The sequence below is a fragment of the Cervus elaphus genome, chromosome 19 (genome assembly GCF_910594005.1).
Source record: "Cervus elaphus chromosome 19, mCerEla1.1, whole genome shotgun sequence".
Classification (NCBI taxonomy): Eukaryota; Metazoa; Chordata; class Mammalia; order Artiodactyla; family Cervidae; genus Cervus; species Cervus elaphus.
The window spans coordinates 50402781-50424715 of NC_057833.1; the positions used below are offsets into that span (position 1 = coordinate 50402781).

Genomic DNA, 21935 nt, shown 5'->3' on the forward strand with positions numbered 1-21935 from the left:
CACTGTGTAATTGTAAGTATGGACCTAGAGGATATCATACTAAGTGAGACAAGTCAGACAGAGAAAGACAAATATTATACAATATCACTTATATGTGGAATATAAAAAAAATACAAACAAATCTATATATAAGACAGAAATAGACTCACAGACATAGAAAAGAAACTTATGGTTACCAAATGGGAAGAGGGATAAATTAGGAGTATGGGATTAACACATACAAACTACTATACCTAAAATAGATAAGCGATAAGAATTTACTTGTTGTATAGGACAAGGAACTGTATTCAGTATCTTTGTTTAATCGATAATGAAAGATAATTGAATAATATTCATATAACTGAATCACTTTGCTATATACCTGAAAGTGACACAATATTGTAAATCAACTATACATCAAAAAGAAAAAAAAAGTCGGCAACCAGGACACTGATGGTCTAGAAAAGGAGCAAGGACAGATATAAGAACATATCCAAATATAACCCAGTGCATGAAATAACCTAACAATTTCCTAAACTGAGGGCATGTGAAGTATGTGCTTGGCCAGAACAGAGTGAACGTGGCCAGAGAAGACATCCTTGAAGTCATGTCTGATATTCAGATTTAGGGTGGAAGTGACTAGGGTGGCCATACATAAATTTTGGTTCCCTTGGACAGACCGGGGCAAGCATTAGTAGCGCCTCTCTTTACTTTCAGTAGAGTCCTGGTTGGGGTAATATGTCATGTGGTCACCTAGCTATTGAAAAGGAAGATGTTCTAAGTTGATGGTAATTGCTCTGTTGTCTGCCTCTAGTGCTTAAGTTTTCCTGATGCTGAGGCAGGCCCAAGCCTTATGGAGAAGTGGTTAATTTGAATATAGCTCTGCTTCCTGATTAGTTATAGGATAATCAAAGGTAGTTATTCCCAAGCTGCCCTAGCATGTAGCTAGAATTCAAATTTCACTCTGACCTAGGGGCTCCTCTGCTACTTCCACCCTTCCACACCTCTCCCACAAATTGAATACATGACCATTAAATTTTCCAGTGAGCAGAAGAGTATCTATAGTAAGAGTAGGTCATTTGGCTGCTGAGCCGGCCTCCTAATTGTAAACCTGGGAACAGTTCTCCTAGAGAAGTTCTTGACTTTTAATAGACGAGCCTATGTATGGCTAGTGCAAAATATGTTCAAATGGTAGAAAATGATAGCTTGAAGTAAGTAGAGACTTGGCCTGGGTGGGCGCTGTTTCTTTCCTGGTGTCTTCCCCCTGTTCCATTGGCTTTGTCAAGGCCACCTTATTGGGCACCTCCTTTCTGAGCAGAGCACTGAGTTGACCATTTCTGATTCAGCCTGGGAGCCTAACTTTAGGTTCAACTTGTAAGAAAAGTGGGTTTGTGGGGGAGGCCTCAGAGGCCTCTCCCCTGTGCCCACAGGATGATTGGTCTGACCCGAAGCAACAAGAGATGCTTACTTGGACGTTGCAGGACTTGGGAAGCGGACACAGGGGACATCCTTCAGGCAGCATCTCCTTGGAGTCTCTGCTCAGAGGGGCTTCCAGTCAACAGGGAAACCAGACATGCAGCTTACTCTGTGTACGAACAGGCGGACCAATGCTCCTGGGATTACAGAAATGAAGTGATGGCCAGATCTTTTGTAGATGTTTTGTCCTGTTGTTTGGTTGTGGGTTGTTGTTTAGAGGTGGCAAAGTGGGAATAATCTCTTTGGCTTTCCCTGGGCTTAAGACATTATCTTCTGTCACCCTGGACACTATTTTATTTTTCTAGCTAAGAGATGCGGGAAGGGGTACAGGGAAGCATTGTCTCAACTAAGATTCCTTGCTCGGAACCTGCCAAGATCAGTCGAGAGTGTAAGTACATGCTTGTGCCAAATCACAGCTTTCCAGAAGCTCACTTGGGCCTAGAAACCAAGAATGACAAAGCCATCAAAGAGACGGAATGCAGCCCTGGCTAACAGGTGTGAGAAGGAGCAGGATTCTTCAATATCATGTCCTGAATTTCCTGCATCAGACACTGGACTCTTGGAAAACCCAGGGGACTGCATTCTCTTAAGGAAAATCCTGAATTGGGTAATCTAAAAAACCAGAGTGAGAGTAAAACTGATTCTAACTTCAAGCATGAATGATACATTATTTCATTTGAATACTTAGAAGTACATTATTAATTTAATGGTATATTTGGTATGGACAAGCACATTTAGTAGTCCCTTTTTGTCCTAATCCACCACACCTGGAGAGGGCTAGCTGGTTAGCTGTGATGCCCACTGGATGGAAGCTTACCTAAATTACTCAGGAGGAAATATTCTAACAACTAGGTTCAGGATTTCAAAGCTTTGCAGTGATGGTAAACAACATACTTCTCTTTAGAGTCCTGTTCCCATCTTATTAGTGTGGGGGAGAGAGAACACTTAACACCCAATAAACACTAAGCCCACATTCCCCTCTAAGCCGAATACTAAGAAACAGAATGCTGATTTGTGTTGGTTGAGCATCCTGAGCAGGGTTCAGAACTGTGGGGTTCAGGAGTGGAAACACATGAAAGATTTAAAGGTCTGTGAACAGCCCAGGGCCCCACTAGCCTCTTTATTCCCAATTCCACTTTCCCTGTGTTTACAGAGTTCTCTTGTGTTGACCTGGCCGCTCCAGTAGGATTCCAAGTCCCCTGTCTTCGAGATGTGTACTCCCTGTCTAGGTGTGAGCCCGGCTGACACTTGGAGTGGCCCCTTATCTTCCTGCTGGCCCCCTGCTCCCGAGTCAGGATTGGGAGGGAGTGGGGCTCTTTCCTCCCCACTTGGGCCCGTTGAGCTGACACCTGTGAGTAGAGTCCTCTCTCCAGAGGGTCACTCACACGCGGCCGTGTTCCTGCTGATGCACCGTGCTCTCTGTGCCCATCAGCTTTCTCCATGCCCTTTCCTCTGGGTCCCCGGGGGTCACCATTTTTCTCAACAGTGCCCTCCAGAGCGGGTTTGGGGACCGGAGAAGAGACGACACATGTTAGCCTTGTCAGTACCTTCAGTGAGTGATGCCTGAGGAGGAGGTGAGGTAGGCATGATTGGTGGAAAAATTCATCAAAGGAGAAAATGCGTCACTCTGTTATCATCCACTGTTGCAGTATGGTAAGAACTGGATGTTCTCAGCAACGTCCCTAATCCCCTGCTGAGACAGGGAAGCAGGGGGTGTCTGCTTTGGGAGGGAGGCAGGCTGTGGTGCAGAAGGGCCTCAAGCTGCAGCCCAGCATGAGGGTCACCGCAGAACAGCTGAGGGTCCGTGTGGGTGCCGGGCCAGCCCTGCCACAGACAGCTTGAGCTTGAGCGGGTTCTCCTGCCTTCCCAAGGGGCATGAAAGGGAAGGTGAGAGGGGATGGTCTGCCAACCCCTGGTGAGTGTCCTGGGTCCCAGAGCCTGTCTAGAGGAGGCATGAGGGGTTCCCTGGTCAGCAGCTCCGTGGGGTGTGGGATACACTGGGACCATGGGTAAGGGCTGTGTGAACTTGAAGTTGCTCAGCTTTAAAGAGCCATAGCTGGAGGGGACACTCCGGAACCTGCAGAGCCACATGCTCAAGGGAGCAGCACCAGTGTGGGCATGAGCCGAGTAGCTGGGCTGGGCTGGGGAGGAAGCAGGCAGGCGGCCATAGGTAAGCCACCTTCACCTATTAATTCTCTTGAGGGCTCTTCCCCAGCAGGCTGAGGGATCCTGATGTCCAGGGCCCTCAGGGCCAAAGTGAGGAGTGCTGACCCTCCAAAGGTGCTCCCCGAGTCTCAGCTTTCTCTAGCTCCTGTTTCTCACCCCCTGATGCTTTGATTCCGTCCTCTGAAGGCACGAATCCCCATGGGGTCTGGGATGGAGCTGGGCAAACACACAGTGATGGCTGTGCAGACATACTGTGCGTTCTGACCTCTCAGCCGGGGCCCCTCCTGCTCTGCAGGGAGCAGTGTTGATAAACCTGGCTTGCTTGGCTCTGTATGGACACCACTGTTAATGTAAATATTCTAAGTAGTCACAGAGGAGTCACGTCTTTTCAGCATGTTTTCTCTAGCTGTGGAGTAGGCTTTTGAGACAAACATCAGGGGCCTAAGAAGCTGGGATCTGGAAGAAGGTTCTTATAGATGGAATGAACCGCAGGAATGAATGAACTTCTGGAATTTCCTTACTGAGGCGGGTGTGCGTGCTTGTGGCTGTGGCTTCTGGCTACTGTGTATACATTATGCATCCTGGCATACAGGGTTTAGCTAATGACTAGCAGCCTGGTTGATCAATTCAGAACCAGAAGCGACTGGTAATTGTCAAGTTCCCTGAGCATGCCTCATCCAGCCCCCTGGCGAGAGGTTAAGGGTAGCTTGTCTGAGCTGCTGTCTGCAGACCAAAGGGAGTGAAGCCCCCGAGGTGCTCAGGCTCACAAAGGCTGACAGGATGTGTGTATCAGGTTATAACTGGTACATCCAGGAGTGATGTTAGAGGTCTTCTAACCCCAGAAAGGTTGGGATATTCCCCCTGGGCCCTCTGTCAGCAGATCCTGCCCCTGAAATTCAGTAGCTCCGCTCTTAAGTTAGATGCTTCTGTGTGAGCCTCCAGTTTTCTTACTGATAGTCTGAGGGTAAGCTAAGGCCCCCTTGTGTTCTGATGCTCTGTGTAATCTAGGACAACATACCAGCACCCTGGACTCTGACCCACTCCCAGCTCCTCCCCATGGCATCACTAACAGTATGACATTGTCACCTGGCTCTGAACCTTGGAGTCAGAGGCCTGGGTTCAAATTCAGCTGATAAAAAGTAGCTGTCATTGGTAGCTTTGCGACTTCGGATAGATTGCTCAACTTCCGAGTCTATAAGAGGTGATATTCATAACTCTTATAGAGTTGCTTTGAAAATGAAAGTTAACTTAGGCAAAACTCTCAGTACAGTGCCTACCTCCTAGTAAGCATTCAGTAAATGGATTATTTCGATTGTAGACATTGTGGTTCATGAGCACTTCATTTGGCTGAATCTGAGGTTTCCTTACTGTGATACTGGGGTTGGGTGGAACCAGTGCTTCTCTGACTCTACCATCCTCAAGGGAAGTGGAAAAAGAAATAGTATTCTAAGGGTAGGGGCTGGGAATGTAGCCTGAAGCAGCTTGCAAAAAGCAATCACATTTCTTTGAAGTCTTAGGATGACTTGTAAAATCAACTTATAGTTGTCATTTGGTACAACAATGTGAATGCATTGGTTCTCATATAAAAATGCTTCTGCCAAATCTTTGAGTATAATTTATGCACAAGGACAAGTTGCTCCACTCTGAGGAAAGGGGTATGAGAGCATGATTTTGAAGGTCCTTTCCAGCCCTAACATTCCAGGTTCCCAGAGTGAGTGAGTCTCCTCCACAAAGGACCTGAAATTGGTACCCAAGAATCCTGAAGGGACCTTGCGGGGTAGGCTCGCCTGTGCCCCTGCCCCTCGTGAGACTGCACGGTGCTGGGGTGGGGTGGGGGGAGCGCTGGTGGAGGAGGGAAGATGACGCAGCCCCTCAGAGTGAAGACTGAAGAATCCTGAAGGAGGAGCAGGGCTGTGTCTGAGCCTGACTTTCCGTCCTTGGGCTGATAAGTGGCTGAGTTGGGTTGGCAGCTCTCCACCACCCCAGGTAAACTCCAGGAAACAATAAACCATTGTTTCTCATCCAGAGCTGGGGGATCCTGGATACAGGACCTCCTGTCACAGGAGGGCAGGTGAGGGCAAGGGGTGAACTCCATGTGGAAGCACAGAGCTTGTCACACTGCCAAGGTGTCCTCTGGGCAGTTCCGATGCAACAGCCAAGGCCAACGTCTGGGGCTGTGCCTAGCCAGTGGCAGGAGAATTGAGGGGAGTCTGGAGAAGAGCTGCATGCTCTGGGGGAGAACACAGAGATGTCTGGCCTGTGAATGGGAAGAGAGAGCATCTCTGTGCATGGGGCGAGATGTACCTACTGATATTGGCGTGGGTCCTTCATAAACTAGCTGAAGATTACTCAGTAAGCACGGTCTCTCCCTCAGGCATGAGGGGTTGAAAAGAAGCCATCCTTTTGTTTGGGACAAATAATAAGGGGCTTTCCCTGGGCAAGGGCCTGACTACATTAGTCAAACTTGTACCCGTCAGATATCATTCCAATTAAATCTAAAGGAATATCAACACAGGTGCTATACTGAAAATTTCCTGTTGGGCATGGTATTTATTATGATAAGATCGAAAATATCTTGCTAAATTCTCCTGGAAGATATTGTTGAATTGAGCCAGGATTTGGAGTCAGGAGGACTGGACTCTAGTTCTGCCTTATTAGCTATGTAATTTTGCAAGTCACTTGGTCTTTGAGCCTCAGATTTTCCATCAATAAAATGGGATCGTAATGTATCTCAGTATGTTGTGAAATTCAAATGAGATCTTGATTGGGAAAGCATCTCATAAGTTGTCAGTATGTGGAAGTTTATTGTAAATTGAAAGTCTTTTGGTAGCATTATCTAATTACTACTTTCTAGGCCCTCCGCAATCTACTCTCAGTTTAATGACTATATCCTTCAGAACCTCTCTTGACCCATCCGTTTGCCAGGTCAGTTTCCTTGCTCTGAGACATGCTCAACCATCTCCCCTGCCCAGCTCAGCTGTCTACCACAGGACTCACTTGTTTAGATGGTCATGGTTCATTCTCTCTGCCTTGAAAATTTCAGAGATCTCTGACCCCCTGTCTTTGAGGATACATAGGTCTATTTTGTATCCTGGGCCTGTTTCCTCATTTGTAAAGTAAGAGGATTGGCCTAGATGATTCCCTACCAATCCTCACCTTTTGTGATCCAACCGCATTCCACTGTGGTAAAAGCAAGCAGGAATTGGAATAAGAGCAGTGCATCTTGTCTAGCCAATGACACATAACTGATAAAAAGACATCAGTGTAAGAGTGTGAATTAGTAAATTACTCTCTGTGATAGATAAGGTGATGTTTGCAGCAATATTTCAATGAGCTTGAATGTTTAAGTGATAAGTGAATCCTCTCATTGCTCCTCAGAGGTGACTTACCAGAAAGCTACCATTTGCTGAGTGCTCACTGTGTGCCAGGCATGGTTAGAAATGGCTGTTTACATTGTGTTGGGTATTCTAAGTATCTACTTTGTGTTAGATACTTGACCTTCCCTCTAATCTCCACAGAGCCCCACAAAACATATACAGATGGGAAAATTGAAGTTTAGAGAGATTAAGTAAATCACCCATAGTGATCCAACTATTAAGTGGCAGAAGTAGGTTCAAGTGCAGTATGTCTGACTATACAGCCTGTGATGAGATGGCTCACTCAAGTCCACTGGCTGGCATTACCAACTAGCTCACTCTTAGATCATCACTTTCTTGTTCCTAGTGTCCCAGGACTAGAGATTACCCCGGCAGTGTTCTTGATACGGTTCTGGGCTTGACCTTAGAGTAGGAACTGATCATTGGAAAACCCCACCTGGATATAGCACTCTCCCTTCTCTAGCATGTTGGAGACAACCAGTCTTGGCTCCTTCCTACTTCCCTTTCTGTATGCACCTGCCCCCTGACTCAGTGCTAACCAAGAGTGGGAGGGAAACTAGAAATCCATAACACTGTTGGCTGGGTGGGCCAGTGGCTAAAGCCAGAGGCAGGTTTTGTCTGTGGGAGTAATTAGAAAACAATTAGAAAAAAATTAGAAAGCAATTGCAAATTCAAATATCAAATCCAGAGCCTATAGGAGTTGGTGAAGCAGGTCAGCTTGTCTCATTTTCTTGCGCTGTGTCAGGGTTTGCAAAAGAAGAATCCCCATGCCGCTCAATAAGGGAAGCTTGGGAGAACCGGGGATGTGCTCAAGCCAGTGGGGTGCTGCCAACTGCTCAGGCCTCAGGAGGTTCTGTAGGAGCTATGGACACTTGTGGCTAGAGACAGTTTTCAGACTCAGCCCTGGTTCTTATCAGCGACCACATCTCTGCAGCCCCTCCTGTCGACAGTGCTTCCCACTCCCCCTCTCCTTGGAAGACACTGTTTCATTAATTTTGCTGTTAATATTTGCTGTTCTGCTAAGGGAAGGCACTGTAAGTACTTATTCTACTCCTGACACTTAGTAAGTGCTCATTAAATAGATTCCTTTTTTTCCTTGGGATTTCCCTTTAGCTCTTTCAGCCCCTTTGACATCTGGACAGATGTCATAGAATCAGAAGCTGGACCTGGGAGGGGCCAGAGGCTGATAAGCTAAGTGCATACACATTCATTCCTAACATGGGTTAAGTCTTCAGGGTCTTCATGGTCTGTGTCCATGTCCCACAGGTGTGCCCTGAGGACCAGGTGAAGGTGAAAGTAGCTCAGTCGTGTCTGACTCTTGCCATCCCATGGACTATACAGTCAGTCCATGGAATTCTCCAGGCCAGAATACTGGAGTGGGTTGCCGTTCCCTTCTCCAGGGGATCTTCCCAACCCAGGGACCAAAACCCAGGTCTCCTGCATTGCAGGCAGATTCTTTACCAGCTGAGCCATCAGGGAAGCCCCTGTCTAATTCAACTGCCAACCTGTGAAGCCCTGTGTGGCGGGCCTGGAACAGTAGCCTCTCCTTTCTCCTCTTGGTGCCCTGAAACATCTTTTTCTGCTCTGGGCTTGTGTCCCCCTACTGGAACCTTTCCTACCTGCCCAGGTGTCCTAGAAGAGGCTGCAACAGTCCTAGAGACACGAGTGCACTAGGACAGGTGCACTAGACGCCCTTCAGGTCACAGCGAGAGAGAAGAACCAGAGACGGGAAGTGAGTTTCTTAAGGTCACACAGCTGATTAGGGTGCATCCACAGTGAGCACCAGAACCTCTGATTCTCCTGAGCTATTTAACTGTCAGATGCTGCCTGCCGATTTCTCCTGAACTGGCCCCCTCCTTGGCCAACGCTGCTTCTATCCTCTGAGTTCTGTCATAAATCTTAAAACAACAACAACACTGCCATTAACAATAGCCGCCTCTATGGACTGAGCACTTATCACGTGCCAGAGACTGGGCCAGGCTGTTCTTATACGTATGTTTGACCCTCATAGCAATCCTGCAGGTATGAGAGTATTGTAGTAGCTCCATTTTACAGATGAGTAAACGAAGACTGAGGTTGTCCCTTTTCTCAGGCCACACAGTTTCACAGTGGAGAATGCAGTCTGGTCCCCGCTAAGGGGCACCCTGTGGGTGGGAGCATGAGCGCTGTTCCTCCTCCCCAGGTGGATTTCCTGCATTCCTGCAGACTGAGGTAAGGCTGCCTGAGTCCTCACAGTGCTCATCTCACAGGCACATGAGTGGGGCTTAGCAGGATGGAGTGGGGAGGCTAGGTCTTTGAGAAGGGGATGGTTGAATAAACTAGCCTGTGACCCCAAACTGACTTCTGCAGGGATGATACTGGTAATGAGCTGAGTGAACTTTAGGATGTTGCTAGACTGTGATAGGAATGCACATATTGCTAATTTAATTATAGTCAGGGGCTCTGGCTCAGGCTTTGATTTCTTTTTGCATGTGACTTTTACTGCAGAAAGCTTCTCTCAGCTGGTCTCATTAAATCTCAAATTAAGCAAGAATCCCAACAGGAAGAGAGCAGCTCCAGGAAACCAGACCTCACTCGTTCACACTGTGCACTCAGTTGGCTGTGTTTATTTGGTTTGATCCCCTTTTAAGAAAATTAAAAAATAACATTCTGCCAAAGACGTGGGCACTCAGGATAGAGTTGCTGAGTGGATACCCTCCTCATGCCCTTGGTCTGCTGCTCTGCTCATGTGGCTGGGCTGGTGAGAGCAGCTCCTCTGCCTGCAGAAGCCAGCCCTCCTTTATTGTGTCTTTCAAGAAGAAAGGTCCAGGACATTCTTGGGGAGGGAGGGGCTGTCAGTGGGTTCAGAGAAGAGCTCAATTGTGGTGGAGCTGGGGGAGGAGTGGGCTGGCTTTGCCTGATTTCCCTTAGGAACCCAGGAACCCATCAGAGTCTTTCAAGGATGCCAGCAGGAAGCCCAGAGAGTGTACCCAGGGCTTGGTGAATTGTGCTCACTTCACACCCAGCAAGCCTGAGAAGCTAAGCGGAGAAAGGATGTATGACTTCCATGCCAGGACTAAAGCCAGGACTGGCACCTGTGTGTCTGGAACCAAATGTCAGTAGGCCCCAGGGGATAGATTTTTTTTTTTTTAATTGTTGTGGCCTGTTCACCCACTCCTTTCCCTACATCCTTTCTCTCACATTCACATGTTCGCTCCACAACAAAATTAAGTAGTGCCTTAGTTTGGAAGTGATGGTTTTTAAGTGCTTTTTTTTTTAGCCCAACTTTCAATTTATTCATGTATTTCACAAGCACTTGTTGAGAGCTTATTGTGTGCTCATCTGTATTCTAGGCGTTAGGGATACAATTGTGAATGAAATACACAGAACCCATGACCCATTGCAGGAGCTTGTGTTCCAGTGGGGAAGACGGATGTTCATCAAAGAACCACATGGCTACATAGGGGCCAACTATGATGTGAGTGATAGATACACTTTCCACGATTTTGCCCAAATTACCATCCTTGGTTCTGTCCAGTTCAAAATAACTTTCCAGCCCTGTTGCCTTCCAAGAGACCTCTGTCTAGGAGACCTAGATGTTGATTCACCTCTGTTCCTCAGTGGTGAATAGCAAGTTGTTTTTTTTTTTTTTTTAATTCAATTTCTTCCTTTATTATCCATAAAATACTTGAATAACTGGCATGTGCAAGGTCTAAGGTCTTCCAGAGTCTGGGGTGCATATTCAGTCTTGACCAAGAATTCAGTTGACTTGAAGGTATTACCCTCATCTGTCTCTGTCTTCAAATCTCTCTGGTCCACATGTGTTTAGCCTTTCTCCTTGGGAAAAAAAGATGGAATAAAATTAGGTATTGATTCACCTTCTTTCCCATCTGCCCTCAAAGTCACACACCAATACTGCTAAAACCTCTTTTCCCTTTTCACTTGTGTGCTTTTCAGAGGACAGAAGAGGAGATGGTGACGGGGAGGTGGGGTGTACAGGGGAGAGGCTACAGCAACAGTTCTCAAAGTGGGCCCTGCAGACTTTGGGGGCCCATGAGGTTCTTTCATGGGCCCAGGAGGCCCAAATGGTTTTTTATAATACAATGTCATTTGCTTTTTGTGTGTGTGTGTGTCTTTTTTTTTTTTTTGTCATTTGCTTTTTTCACTCTCCTTATGTCTCAAGTGACATTTTCCAGTGGCTGCAAAGAGTGTGATGTTATAACTAGCTGGATACAGAAGCAGACATGAAAACCTGTCTTCTATTAAAGAAATAGAAATTAAATACAAATTAAAGGAATTTGCAAAAATGAGCAACTCTTCTTACTAAACTTATTCTTGGTTTTATTTTGGAAAATATATTTTTCTTTAAAAATTCTTGTCTATGTTAATATAATGAGATCATTATTAATGTTTTTGAATGAATTAGTATTTCTTTAGTTTTAATTAATACAGTAAATATGTAATACAGTTACTATTGATAGCAGCACATAAGTTCTTTGGGATCTTCAATAATTTTAGGAGCATGAAGGACCTTGAGACCAAAATGTTTGAGAACTGCTGAGCTAGAGGCTAAGGAGTCAGCTAGGTGTTAGGAGAAGACCAGTTACTCAGGAATCAGACATGAGCCAGTAGAACAGCTTGTGTGCATGCTAAGTTGTTTCAGTCATGTCCGACTCTGTGTGATCCCAATGACTGTAGCACGCCAGGTTCCTCTAATTCCAAATACTCATTTCTGATTTGGACATCTGCAGTCTGTCCCAAGGTGTGAGTTGTATAGCATGAGAGATTCCTTTGGAACTATGGAAATACATTCTCTCCTCCAGAGGAGGGGGACTGGTCTGGACATCACCTTGTTACCATGCTTTAGAAGTATGCACCAGGGACCAATTCTGAAGCTCTCCAGGACCAGCACTGCTAGATCTTCTTCTCAACATGAACACAATCTGTGGAGTGTGGTTCAAATCTCAGCCCAGATTCTTTAAGATGATTGCGACACAGGAGTCCCCTGTCCATCTGCTCTCTGGGCTTGCTCCCACTCCAGGGATCATAAACCAGGCTTCTTCAATTCAAGGAGGAGGGAGCTGGGTCTCAGGAGGCAAGGGTCCCACCAGTCCTGGGTGGTAATCCTAGGCCAGATGTGTCTAGAGCTGGGTTGTGTTCCAGGCCAGATGTGGAGTTGGGGGTGGGCCCAGCCCTGCCAAGGATTCAGCTCTTGGCTTGACAGCGTCCTCCGTTTGCTCCACACTTGGAGTGGAACGTGCAGCTCTGAACAAGTCAAAACCTGTGAGCTTCGACTCTTGGTTTCCCCAGGACTCCACTCAGAGCCTCTGCAGCTGGCAGCCAGGGGTTTCAAAGGTCACCCCAGCTGGGCGGATTGAAAGAACAGATCTCTCTGACCGAGTGAAATTGGCTGCCCGGTACAAGGCAAGTTGCAACATCTGCGAGCAGTCAGCCAAACGCCCCTTAACTTTTCAGCCTGGCCCTGGGCTCTGCGGCAGCCCTGGCTCTCCCTCACTGTCCTCCTTCTCAGACAGACCTTGGACACGCATCTCAGCGGTACAGTGGTGAAGTGGCCACCCACGCGTCCCAACTCATGGGAGAGCTGCCCAGGGAGAGGCCACGGTAAGGCGCATCCATCCTCTGGCGTGTGGCCCTGTCCCACTGCCTGCTCCTGTGGGTCACGGCAAGTCAGCAGGCTCAGCCCACAGCCGAGCAGCAGCTCGTTCCAGGATTAAGAGCGATTAGGGCATTTGTCGGGATTTGAGGGCTCTGAAGAGACAGGATTAAGGTGGAGAGAGGGAGCTGTCATTGCTGGGGGCATTTGCACCTGGGTGGTTTGCTGTGTCTGCTGTGTGCCCGTGGCTCCGTGGGTTCATAGCCGACTGCCAGGCTGCCAGTACAGAGCCCGCTGGGAGCCCTTCCCTGTGGGGAAGGTATGGTATTTCCAGATGCCTTGCTGCCGGATCAGGTGCTTAAGGACAATGATCATTTGAAATGTGTGCACTTTGGATGGGGAAGTGGGCAGCTGGTTTCTCTAAACTTCTGCTGTATAACATGATTCTTGATTTAAAACTTTTCTCTGAGTCTTTGTGCCTCAGTCTTTTTGCCCTCTTTTGGCCATCATTCCATAGTTGAACGCCTTCCTTTCTGGGTTCAAGAGACAATTTGAAGTGCTTTTGATCGAATTAAAGTCAAATTAATTTAGTGCTGCTTTGAATGATAAACAAACTCTGCTACTTATGAAAACCCTATTTGGAGGTGAGCTTTGGCCCACGCCTTGCGTGTGTGTGACAGGGTGTGGCTTCCAGCTCTCAGACCGCTGCTCTTCTGATCCCCTCTTTGTTTTTTTTCTCTTCTTACTTCTATTCTTTTGATCTGTATTTAACTGGTGTTGCATGGAACCCCCGAGCTAGGTGTATTCAATTCTAGCCACTGAGCCCTGCTCTGCCGGTAGAGAAATTATTGCAGAAACCACCCAGCCCTGCTGGTGCTCTTGACTGGAATGTGGTCCCTAGGCTGAATAAGGGATTAGAAGGGAACAAGGATGTTTTGTATTATTATTGTTAGTATTATTATTATTCTGATTGAGCATTCCAAATATGTCAGTAATCATTCACTGGCAGTATGGACAGGATCTGTTTATGTGGCTGATGGCAGTGGGTGGAGCAATAGGCTGAGCAGAGCTGCTTGGTATACCTGACCAGCTTGGGAGTGGGCTCTGGTTAATAACCAGCCTGCTCACCCACCCTCACCCCTCACAGTGCACTTGCTGCACTGACTTGCCTGTTCTAACCTGAAGCCAGACTTTCCCACCTGGCCAGGGATGGATGAATTCTGTCTTCTGTGTTTGAGGCTGAGCATGTTCCTTTTGTTTGATAGCATCCAAGACCTTCAAGAGATCTCAGAAGGTCAGAATCAAGAGGATTAATAGAGAGGATTCTGAGCCTGATGTCACTACTCTTAGTTTCCAGCTCCCTTGAAAGCAGAGAGGAAGAGTCTTGTTTCTTCCAAAGCCAGAACTGAGAGCAGAAGGGAGTGTAACACTCCCCCTCCCCCTTCCTTTGTGCAGTTCCCAAGCCTCTGCCTATCGCATGTCCCATTACTGGGGAAAGCAGGAAATGCCTCCTCTGAATCTGGGGCCCTCCAGGAAGCCCACAGGGTATGGCTGTGATCAGAATTCAGTTTGGTTTCCACTTCTTAGCTCTGTGACCTTGGATTACATGGAGTTGACTTTCTGAGCCCTGGTGTCCTCGTTTGTGAAAGGAGAATAATCAGAACTGCCTTGTAGGACCAGGGATTGAGTGAGATTAGGGCCCAGCACGATGCCGGGTGCACGCACCCTGCCTCTTCACTGCTGGGACAGATAGAACAGTATGCAGGGGCTGCCAGGGCCCCCAGTCCCTTCTACCCACCTTCTCATGGTCTGCCATCTGCTTCCCACTGCTGTTATACAATAACCGCGTGCAGATACCCTTGCTCTGAGGATAATCAGGCTGACCTGGGCTTGCCGTCCTTGGTGGAAAGTATCTGTCCTACAGGCTGGGAGACTTGCTTTCCCTTTGGGAGCTGGATGATGATGTTGACAGCTAGCATTTACTAAGTGCCTCTTATGCTGCCCTGAGTGTTTTATATACACTCTCATTCAAATCCTCCCCTCAACCTTGCAAAGTTATTATCATTCCCATTTTACCAAAAGGGAAACTGAGGCCAGGAGAGTTGAAGTGCCTTGCTCAGGCCACAGCTGAAAAGTGTCAGTGCCCTGGATTTGTGGCTGGGTAGGACCCTTGTGATACCTGCCCTTACTCGACCTGATCACCACTGCTGCTGGCAGCACAGAGTGTGTCTGTCCCCTCACTTCAGAGGCAGTAGAGGACGGTAGACGGAGAAGGGACCCCTCTAGGGTATTGTCCTGGCAGGCCCTACAGGATGTAAGGACCCCAGTCCTTCTCTACCCCTATGTTATCCCACTCATCATACACACATGTAATTGTGCACTGGGGCAATGGCACCCCACTCCAGTACTCTTGCCTGGAAAATGCCATGGACAGAGGAGCCTGGTAGGCTGCAGTCCATGGGGTCGCAAAGAGTCGGACACGACTGAGCGACTTCACTTTCACTTTTCACTTTTGTGCACTGGAGAAGGAAATGGCAACCCACTCCGGTGTTCTTGCCTGGAGAATCCCAGGGATGGGGTCGCACAGAGTCAGACACGACTGAAGTGACTTAGCAGTAGCAGTATCCCTTGTTACACAGTATATATTTAATAAATATATTTTAAATGAGTGAATGACTATATCCTGATTCTTGCTGTTAAAATTATATCATGATTACTTGGAAATGGTTCTGCAAACACATACACAAACACAATGATATAAATATGGCAAAATATTAATTGTTGAATCCAGCAATAGGTATTCAAGGTACTCACTTTTTATCATTCTTTCTATTTTCCCATTTGAAATTTTCCATTATGAAACTTATTTTTGGTTTAAAATTTCTATGTCAATCAATTCCTATTATTATTTTCCTTGTAAATATATACTCATATAAATGCCTGATATAGTTAACCAATTCTCACTGTTGGATATTTAACTGTTTTTTTCTTTCTATTTCTGTTTAACTAGATTATTTTTCTATGTATTTTCCTATAAATAATGTGGTAAACATTCTTTTATGTAAATTTAGAACTATATCTCCGATTTGTTCTCAAAAAAACATTTCTGAATGTAGGATTATTGGGGAAAGAAATGGACTATTTTTTTCAGAATCTTTTTTCCAAATTGCTTTCTAGAAAGATTGCATCCGTTTATACTCCTCCAAAGGACCTGAGTGGTATCCAGAGTCTCACTAGTATTTGTTATCTTTCTTTTTAAATGTTAGTTTGGTTATTTTTTAAAAACGACTTCTTAATTTGCACTCTTGGATTCTGATTGAGGCTAGACAGCATCCATTTGTGTTGTGGTCATTTATCTTCTGTGAACTGTCCAAGTGATAGCTTGCTCATCATGTCAGCTGTTTTCTTGTATATAGAGTGTCCTAGTCCTTCATTCTTTTTTGTTTGTTTGTTTATTTTTAAGTCCTGGGGTGCTTTGTCACTTGTTTATCTGACTGTGTTGGGTCTTAGTGGCAGCACATGGGGTCTTGGTTGCATCATTCAGGACCTTTTATGTGACGCCACAGACTCTCTGGTTGCGGGGAGCTGGCTCAGTAGTTGCAGCACAGGAACCCCAGAGCACGTGGGCTTCAGTAGCTGTGACACATGGGCTCGGCAGTGGTGGTGCACTGGCTCGGCTGCTCTGCAGTATGTGGGATCTTAGTTCCCCAGTCAGGGATGGAACCCATCTCCCCTGCATTGCAAGGTAGATTCTTAACCCCTGGACTACCAGGGACGTCCCAGTCCTTTATCCTCCTTGAAAACATTGTGTCCCAGACCATCATTCCCCTTTTAATGTTGTCGATGGTATGCGATGACAGAAAGTCTCAGGTCTATATGTGTGTGGTCAGAGATCTCCGCTTTCTCCCTTATTACCTCAACCTCAAACACCCTTCCCACCAGCCAACTCTGACTGCTTACCGGAGGCAAGAGGGCCCAGTGGTTAAGAGTAAGTGCCACACACCTGGGATCAAATGCCAATTCTGCCCCCTGCTAAATGCCATGGGTGCATGCTAAGTTGCTTCAGTCGTGTCTAACTCTTTGTGACCCCATGGACTATATAGCCCTCTAGGCTTCTCTGTCCATGGGATTCTCCATGCAAGCATACTGGAGTGAGTTGCCATTTCCTACTCCAGGGGATCTTCTCAACCCAGAGATTGAAACCACATCTCCTGCGTCTCCTGCACTGACAGGCAGGTTCTTTACCACTAGTGCCACCTGGCCCTAAGCAAATTTCTTAATCTCACTGAGCCTCCATTTCTCATCTATAAAATGGGGATGATGAGATTATCTATCTCCTAGTGTTGTAAGGAGAAATGAACTATTGTTTATAAAGTGCTTAGAATAGTTCCTGATATATAGTAAATGCTACATAAATTTGGTTTTTCTTGTTACTGCAGTGAACCTGTGAGTCTTATCATTTTGAAAGGATTTTGTTTGCAAAGCTGATATCTCATCAGTGAAAGAGAAAGCTAGGTTTGTCAAGCAGGGGATGTGCCCCGTTACAAACAAACCTAGGTCTATGTTATTTTAATTTGTACTTCAAAATACATCTCTCTTTTATTTTTGTTAGATGTTATTAAATTTAAACAAACTAATTATATGCCCAGACACTACTGTTCATCTCTGTCAGCTTATCCCATTTGGCACGGGACTTAAGCTTGTGACTAAAGATCCCAAGAAAGTGAACAGAAAATAAAAACTAGAAATACTCTTTAGTTTACCAGGTATTTGTTAAATTGCAGGCCTCCGATAGATCAGGTACTGTGGATTCCATGCTGAGTAAGAATGGATACACGGTCCCTGGTGTGGGTCCCTGGAGTGGAACCATCCCATCCTGGTGAGGCGCCCACCTGGTTTAGAATCTGGAACAAGGATATATGGGACACATTCCCAGGTGTGGCAAAAGGTGTCCAGTAACCTTGGCTGGGTTCTGACGACCTGGTTTCTCTCCACTGCTGCCTGTTTTCCCAGCCTGCTTCTCCAGCCTTTCCTGTGGACTTCGACAGCTTTCCCACTCCCTGTCTTTCCAACATATCCCATCTACTTTTATGAGAGCCAGAGTCCATTTCTGAATTTGCAACCAAAAACTGGTTCACACCTGTTAATGATTCCATTTCTAGAACTAACCTGAAGGAAGTCCCTTTGTTCCAACCGACCTACCAGCCCCCATAGACAACGAGGCCCTGGACCAGGTTTTCTTGTCAGTGATGCCACCATTGTGCTTTGTCTCTTTGGGTGAGTGACCTACCTCCTCTGGGCTTCACTTAGTAAGTGGAGGAGTGAGCCTGGATAACGTTAAAATGCTCCCTTCTCTGATGTCCTGTGGCCTTTGAGGCTTTTTCGCAGTCCAGTCCACAGAAATGGGATATCCTCCCCAGCCTTGCTTCCTTCCCTGCTTTCAGCCCCACACTCTGGCCTCACCTCACCCAGATTCCTTGCCATATTAACCTCAAACTCTCTCCTTCCTGGGCGTATGGATCCCATTTTTCCTTAGCCTAAGAGCCCTTACAGTTCAGGCAAAAGAAGCTTTTACTTCCTACCAAGAGCGCCTAACGCAGATCCTGATTCTGAAGGTTGAATACTATTAGGCACTGATTTTAGATACCCATTGTAAGAACACTGAGAATCATCTGGTTTTTCTGTTCCTGCATCAGCTGCCCTTCTCCTGAAAGTTCTCCATGGGATTTGGGGGAACCCAGGACATGGCCCTGGGAGCTGCTGCCTGGGGTGGGCTGGGCCTCTCTTAACAGCTTCACGAGTTGAGAATACAGAGCCTCTGGTTCCTAGAGAGGAGCTCCAGGTGGACCCTGACCTAGTGAGTCTCCCTGTAAAACCCAACCAGCACCCTGGGCACGCCGGCCGCCTATAGGGAGGACGGGCTGTACTTTGTCTGACCGGATCTTCCTTCCTGTTTGCAGACCATGGGGGATGTGAAGCTGGCCGCCCAGACACACGTTTCCAAAACCTCCCTCACTGTGGATCACTCGAGAGTCAGCTCCATGCCCCTGACTGAGGCCCCTGCTTTCACTTTGCCCCCTCGGAACCTCTGCATCAAGGAAGGAGCCACCGCCAAGTTTGAAGGGAGGGTAAGCAGTGAGGCTGAGTGGCGGCTCGGGAGGGGAGTGCGGTGGCGGAGGTGGGCGTGGTTGGGTAGGTGGGAGGTGGGGAAGTGGGCGTGGGCTGGGGGTTGCTTCTGTTTCCGCCTTCTCTGCAGCTGACTAGGCAGAAAGCCTGCTTTCCTTTGGACCCTCTCATATAAATTGAATACAAGTCCATTGGCCCTGTTTCTTTTGTTTATAGTTGACTTTGGGTTGTGTGGGAGAATTGGGGGTTGGGGAGAGACATTGAGATGTTTTGCTATTTATGCAAGTCATGTCCTGGTTCGTGCACCTGATTATAGGAGAAGGGCAGGGTGATGGCAGAAAGTGTACAACTTGGGTTTAAATGTGTGTGTTAGTCGCTCAGTTGTGTCCGAATCTTTGCGACCCCATGGACTGTAGCCAGCCAGGCTTCTCTGTCCATGGAATTTTCCAGCCAAGAATACTGGAGTGGGTTTCTATTCCTTTTTCCAGGGGCTCTTCCCCAACCCAAGATCGAATCTGGGTCTCCTTCATTGCAGTGAATTCTTTACCATCTGAACCATCAGTTTAAAGATGTGCCCTCAAATCTGGACAGTGAAGAATGAACTCTCATTTTTCTCTTACTTCCTACCTGGAAGGAGTGTTTGGTTGACAACCTCTTGTGTATCCATCTGGTACATCCAAAGCAATGGGGTAGGAGAGAGTACTCCTCATTTCAGTTCTGTCACCTTTTGCTAGTAAGTATTGGTCTCTTGCCCTTATTGGGCGTCCATTTCTTCCTCTGCAAACAGACAATGATATTTCCTTGTCCACCTTGTACTAAAAAGGAGAAGAAGATGGGAAGACTATCAGTAAGAACATTGAGGTTATGCCCAGCTGGACAGACCATTAGTAAGCTGCTGGCTCAAGCCACCAGGAAGTCAGATCATCAGCTTGACTTGGAGATGCACATGGAAGTCAGGAGGTTTGCAAGTAATATTTGTCCTAGATTAAACACAGGCAGTCTTCCCCAAGAAATGCTTTAGAAGCTGGAAGGCTTTGATCTGAGCAAAAGACAGTTGAGGTGATGAACTCACAGGTTGCACTTTGAGTCTACAAGTTAAGTCTGTGGATGGAAGGGGTCAAGAGCATCACTCTTCCTGGATGTTGCTGGGCCTTGCCTTTGTTTAAGTGGCAGGTTTGGCTGTGTGGTCATCTGTAGAGTATTCAGGGGCTGTGTTATGTGCTCTATACAGGCCTGTCTAGTTAACTGCTGGTAGATCTGACATTCCTTGTCATATTGTATCTTTTACTTAAAGAAGGGGAATGTTGGTGATGCTGCTGAGGGGTCAGCTCTTCTCTCTGGGCTCTATCAGCATGAGTGCTCTTTTATGTTGCTCTGACTGTGGGCCCCATCCTCCCATGCCCGTAACTGTCAGGAAAGAAGCAACAGGAAGAGTCTCTGGGGATTTAGAAATGTGAGTAAAGTTTTAATATATGATACAACATAATGAACACTGAAAATGAGCCTGTTAAATGAAAGAAGCCAGACACAGAAGACCACATATTGAATGATTCCATGTATCTGAAATGTCCAGAACAGACAAACGTATGGCAATAGAAAGTAGATGAGTGGTTGCTGATGGCTAGGGAGGAAGAGTGGGGAGTGACTGCTGAAGGGTGCAGAGTTTCTTTTGGGGATGATGAAAATGTTCTGAAATTAGGTATTGGTCATGGTTGCACATGGTTGCATATGGTTGCACATGTTTGGATGGCATTATCAACTCACTGGACTTGAGTTTGAGCAAACTCTGGGAGATAGTGGGCTTCCCTTGTGGCTCAGCTGGTAAAAAGTCCACCTGTAATGAGGGAGACCTGTGTTTCATCCCTGGATTGGGAAGATCCCCTGGAGAAGGGAAAGGCTACACACTCCAGTATTCTGGCCTGGAGAATTCCAAGGACTGTATAGTCCATGGGGAAACAAAGAGTTGGACACGACTGAGCAACTGAACAACATGGTTGCATGACTTTTGAATATGTTATAGAACACTGGATTTACACTTAAAAAATTAAAAGTGAACTTTTGAAAAAAATGGCTTGGCAAATTGATCCATACCCACCCTCCTGCCCTATTGTTTGTCAGAGATGAATTCCTCCCTCAAATTAATACAAACTGTGGAGAGTAAGAGATGACCTAGCCTCTATAGATAGAGAGGTGTTGTTTTGTTTGCTGACTGTGGAGTTCATGAAGGACCTGAGCCTTTGGGCTATTTGAGTTGGAGCCTTTGTAGAATGAACACTGACCCAGGAGTCCACACACTGGAGTTCTCTGTTGCTCAGTTATCCTCAGATTGGCAGGTCAGACCTCTGGACCTTGGTTACCTTATCTGAGAAGAAACAACTAGTTGTTTCTGTGTTTTCTGGCTTGCAAGGATGTGAAAAGAAAACAAATTGAGGAAGAAAATGGTAAAAGCAGTTCATAAAGTCAAAAAGTATAGTAGTAACAGTATTTTTTTTAAATGAGGTAACATTCAAATATGTAAATTTGACTATCTTAAACAATTCAGTGGCATTTCATACATTCATGATGCTGATTGCAGTATTCTTAAAGCAGAGCATTCTCTAGGTGAACATTTTATTTTGCTGATATTGAGGAAATAGTTGACTTTGTATATTACATGTGGGCTGTAGGTCAAAGTGAATGTGTTTCTTAGAAGTCAGCCTGTGGAGCTCGGTTACCACTCATCAACTTCCTGGAATTAACCCAGAACAACACCATGACAGCATGCTGGTGCATAGTGGACACAGAAGGAAGAAGATTCCAGAGAGATGTTAGGTGGAGTGTCTGGGCTCCATCTGAGAACTTCCAAAGAAAAACACAGAGGGAAGTTCTTTCATAGAAAGTGCTTTATAAACTAGCATGTTGTGAATGTGTATTATCACTGTAGCAAAGGACACAAAGGAATGCCTTGCATCAAGGTAGAGCCATGTCAAATGACTTCAGAATGAGGAAGTGGTTGTTTGGATACCAAAATGCAGTTGCGCAGTGGATGCACCTGATCTGGCAGCCTCAGAGAAGGGAAAGGTAGAGTCTGAGTGACGCGAGCTTAGAGCAGGAGTTTTCTGTTAAAAGACTGAGCGCCAAATGGGGTCACCTCCTCATATCCTTTAGGCTTTTTCCACGTTGTGGCAGATACTTTGGGCCAACATGTAGCCCACAACCAGCCCCCTTTGCCCTTCCCT

The 21935-nt window shown here is 46.4% G+C and overlaps 1 protein-coding gene across 4 annotated transcripts in view; it reads left to right on the top strand.

Moving 5' to 3' along the window:
- MYLK (myosin light chain kinase) overlaps positions 1–21935 on the top strand; it is a 276422-nt gene that overhangs the window by 73635 nt on the left and 180852 nt on the right. For all 4 annotated transcript variants that reach the window (XM_043873786.1, XM_043873784.1, XM_043873783.1 and 1 more), the window contains one exon: positions 18552–18719. In XM_043873786.1, the coding sequence (XP_043729721.1) occupies positions 18555–18719 (165 nt within the window). In that variant the 5' untranslated portion in view covers positions 18552–18554. The remainder of the gene's footprint in view (positions 1–18551; positions 18720–21935) is intronic.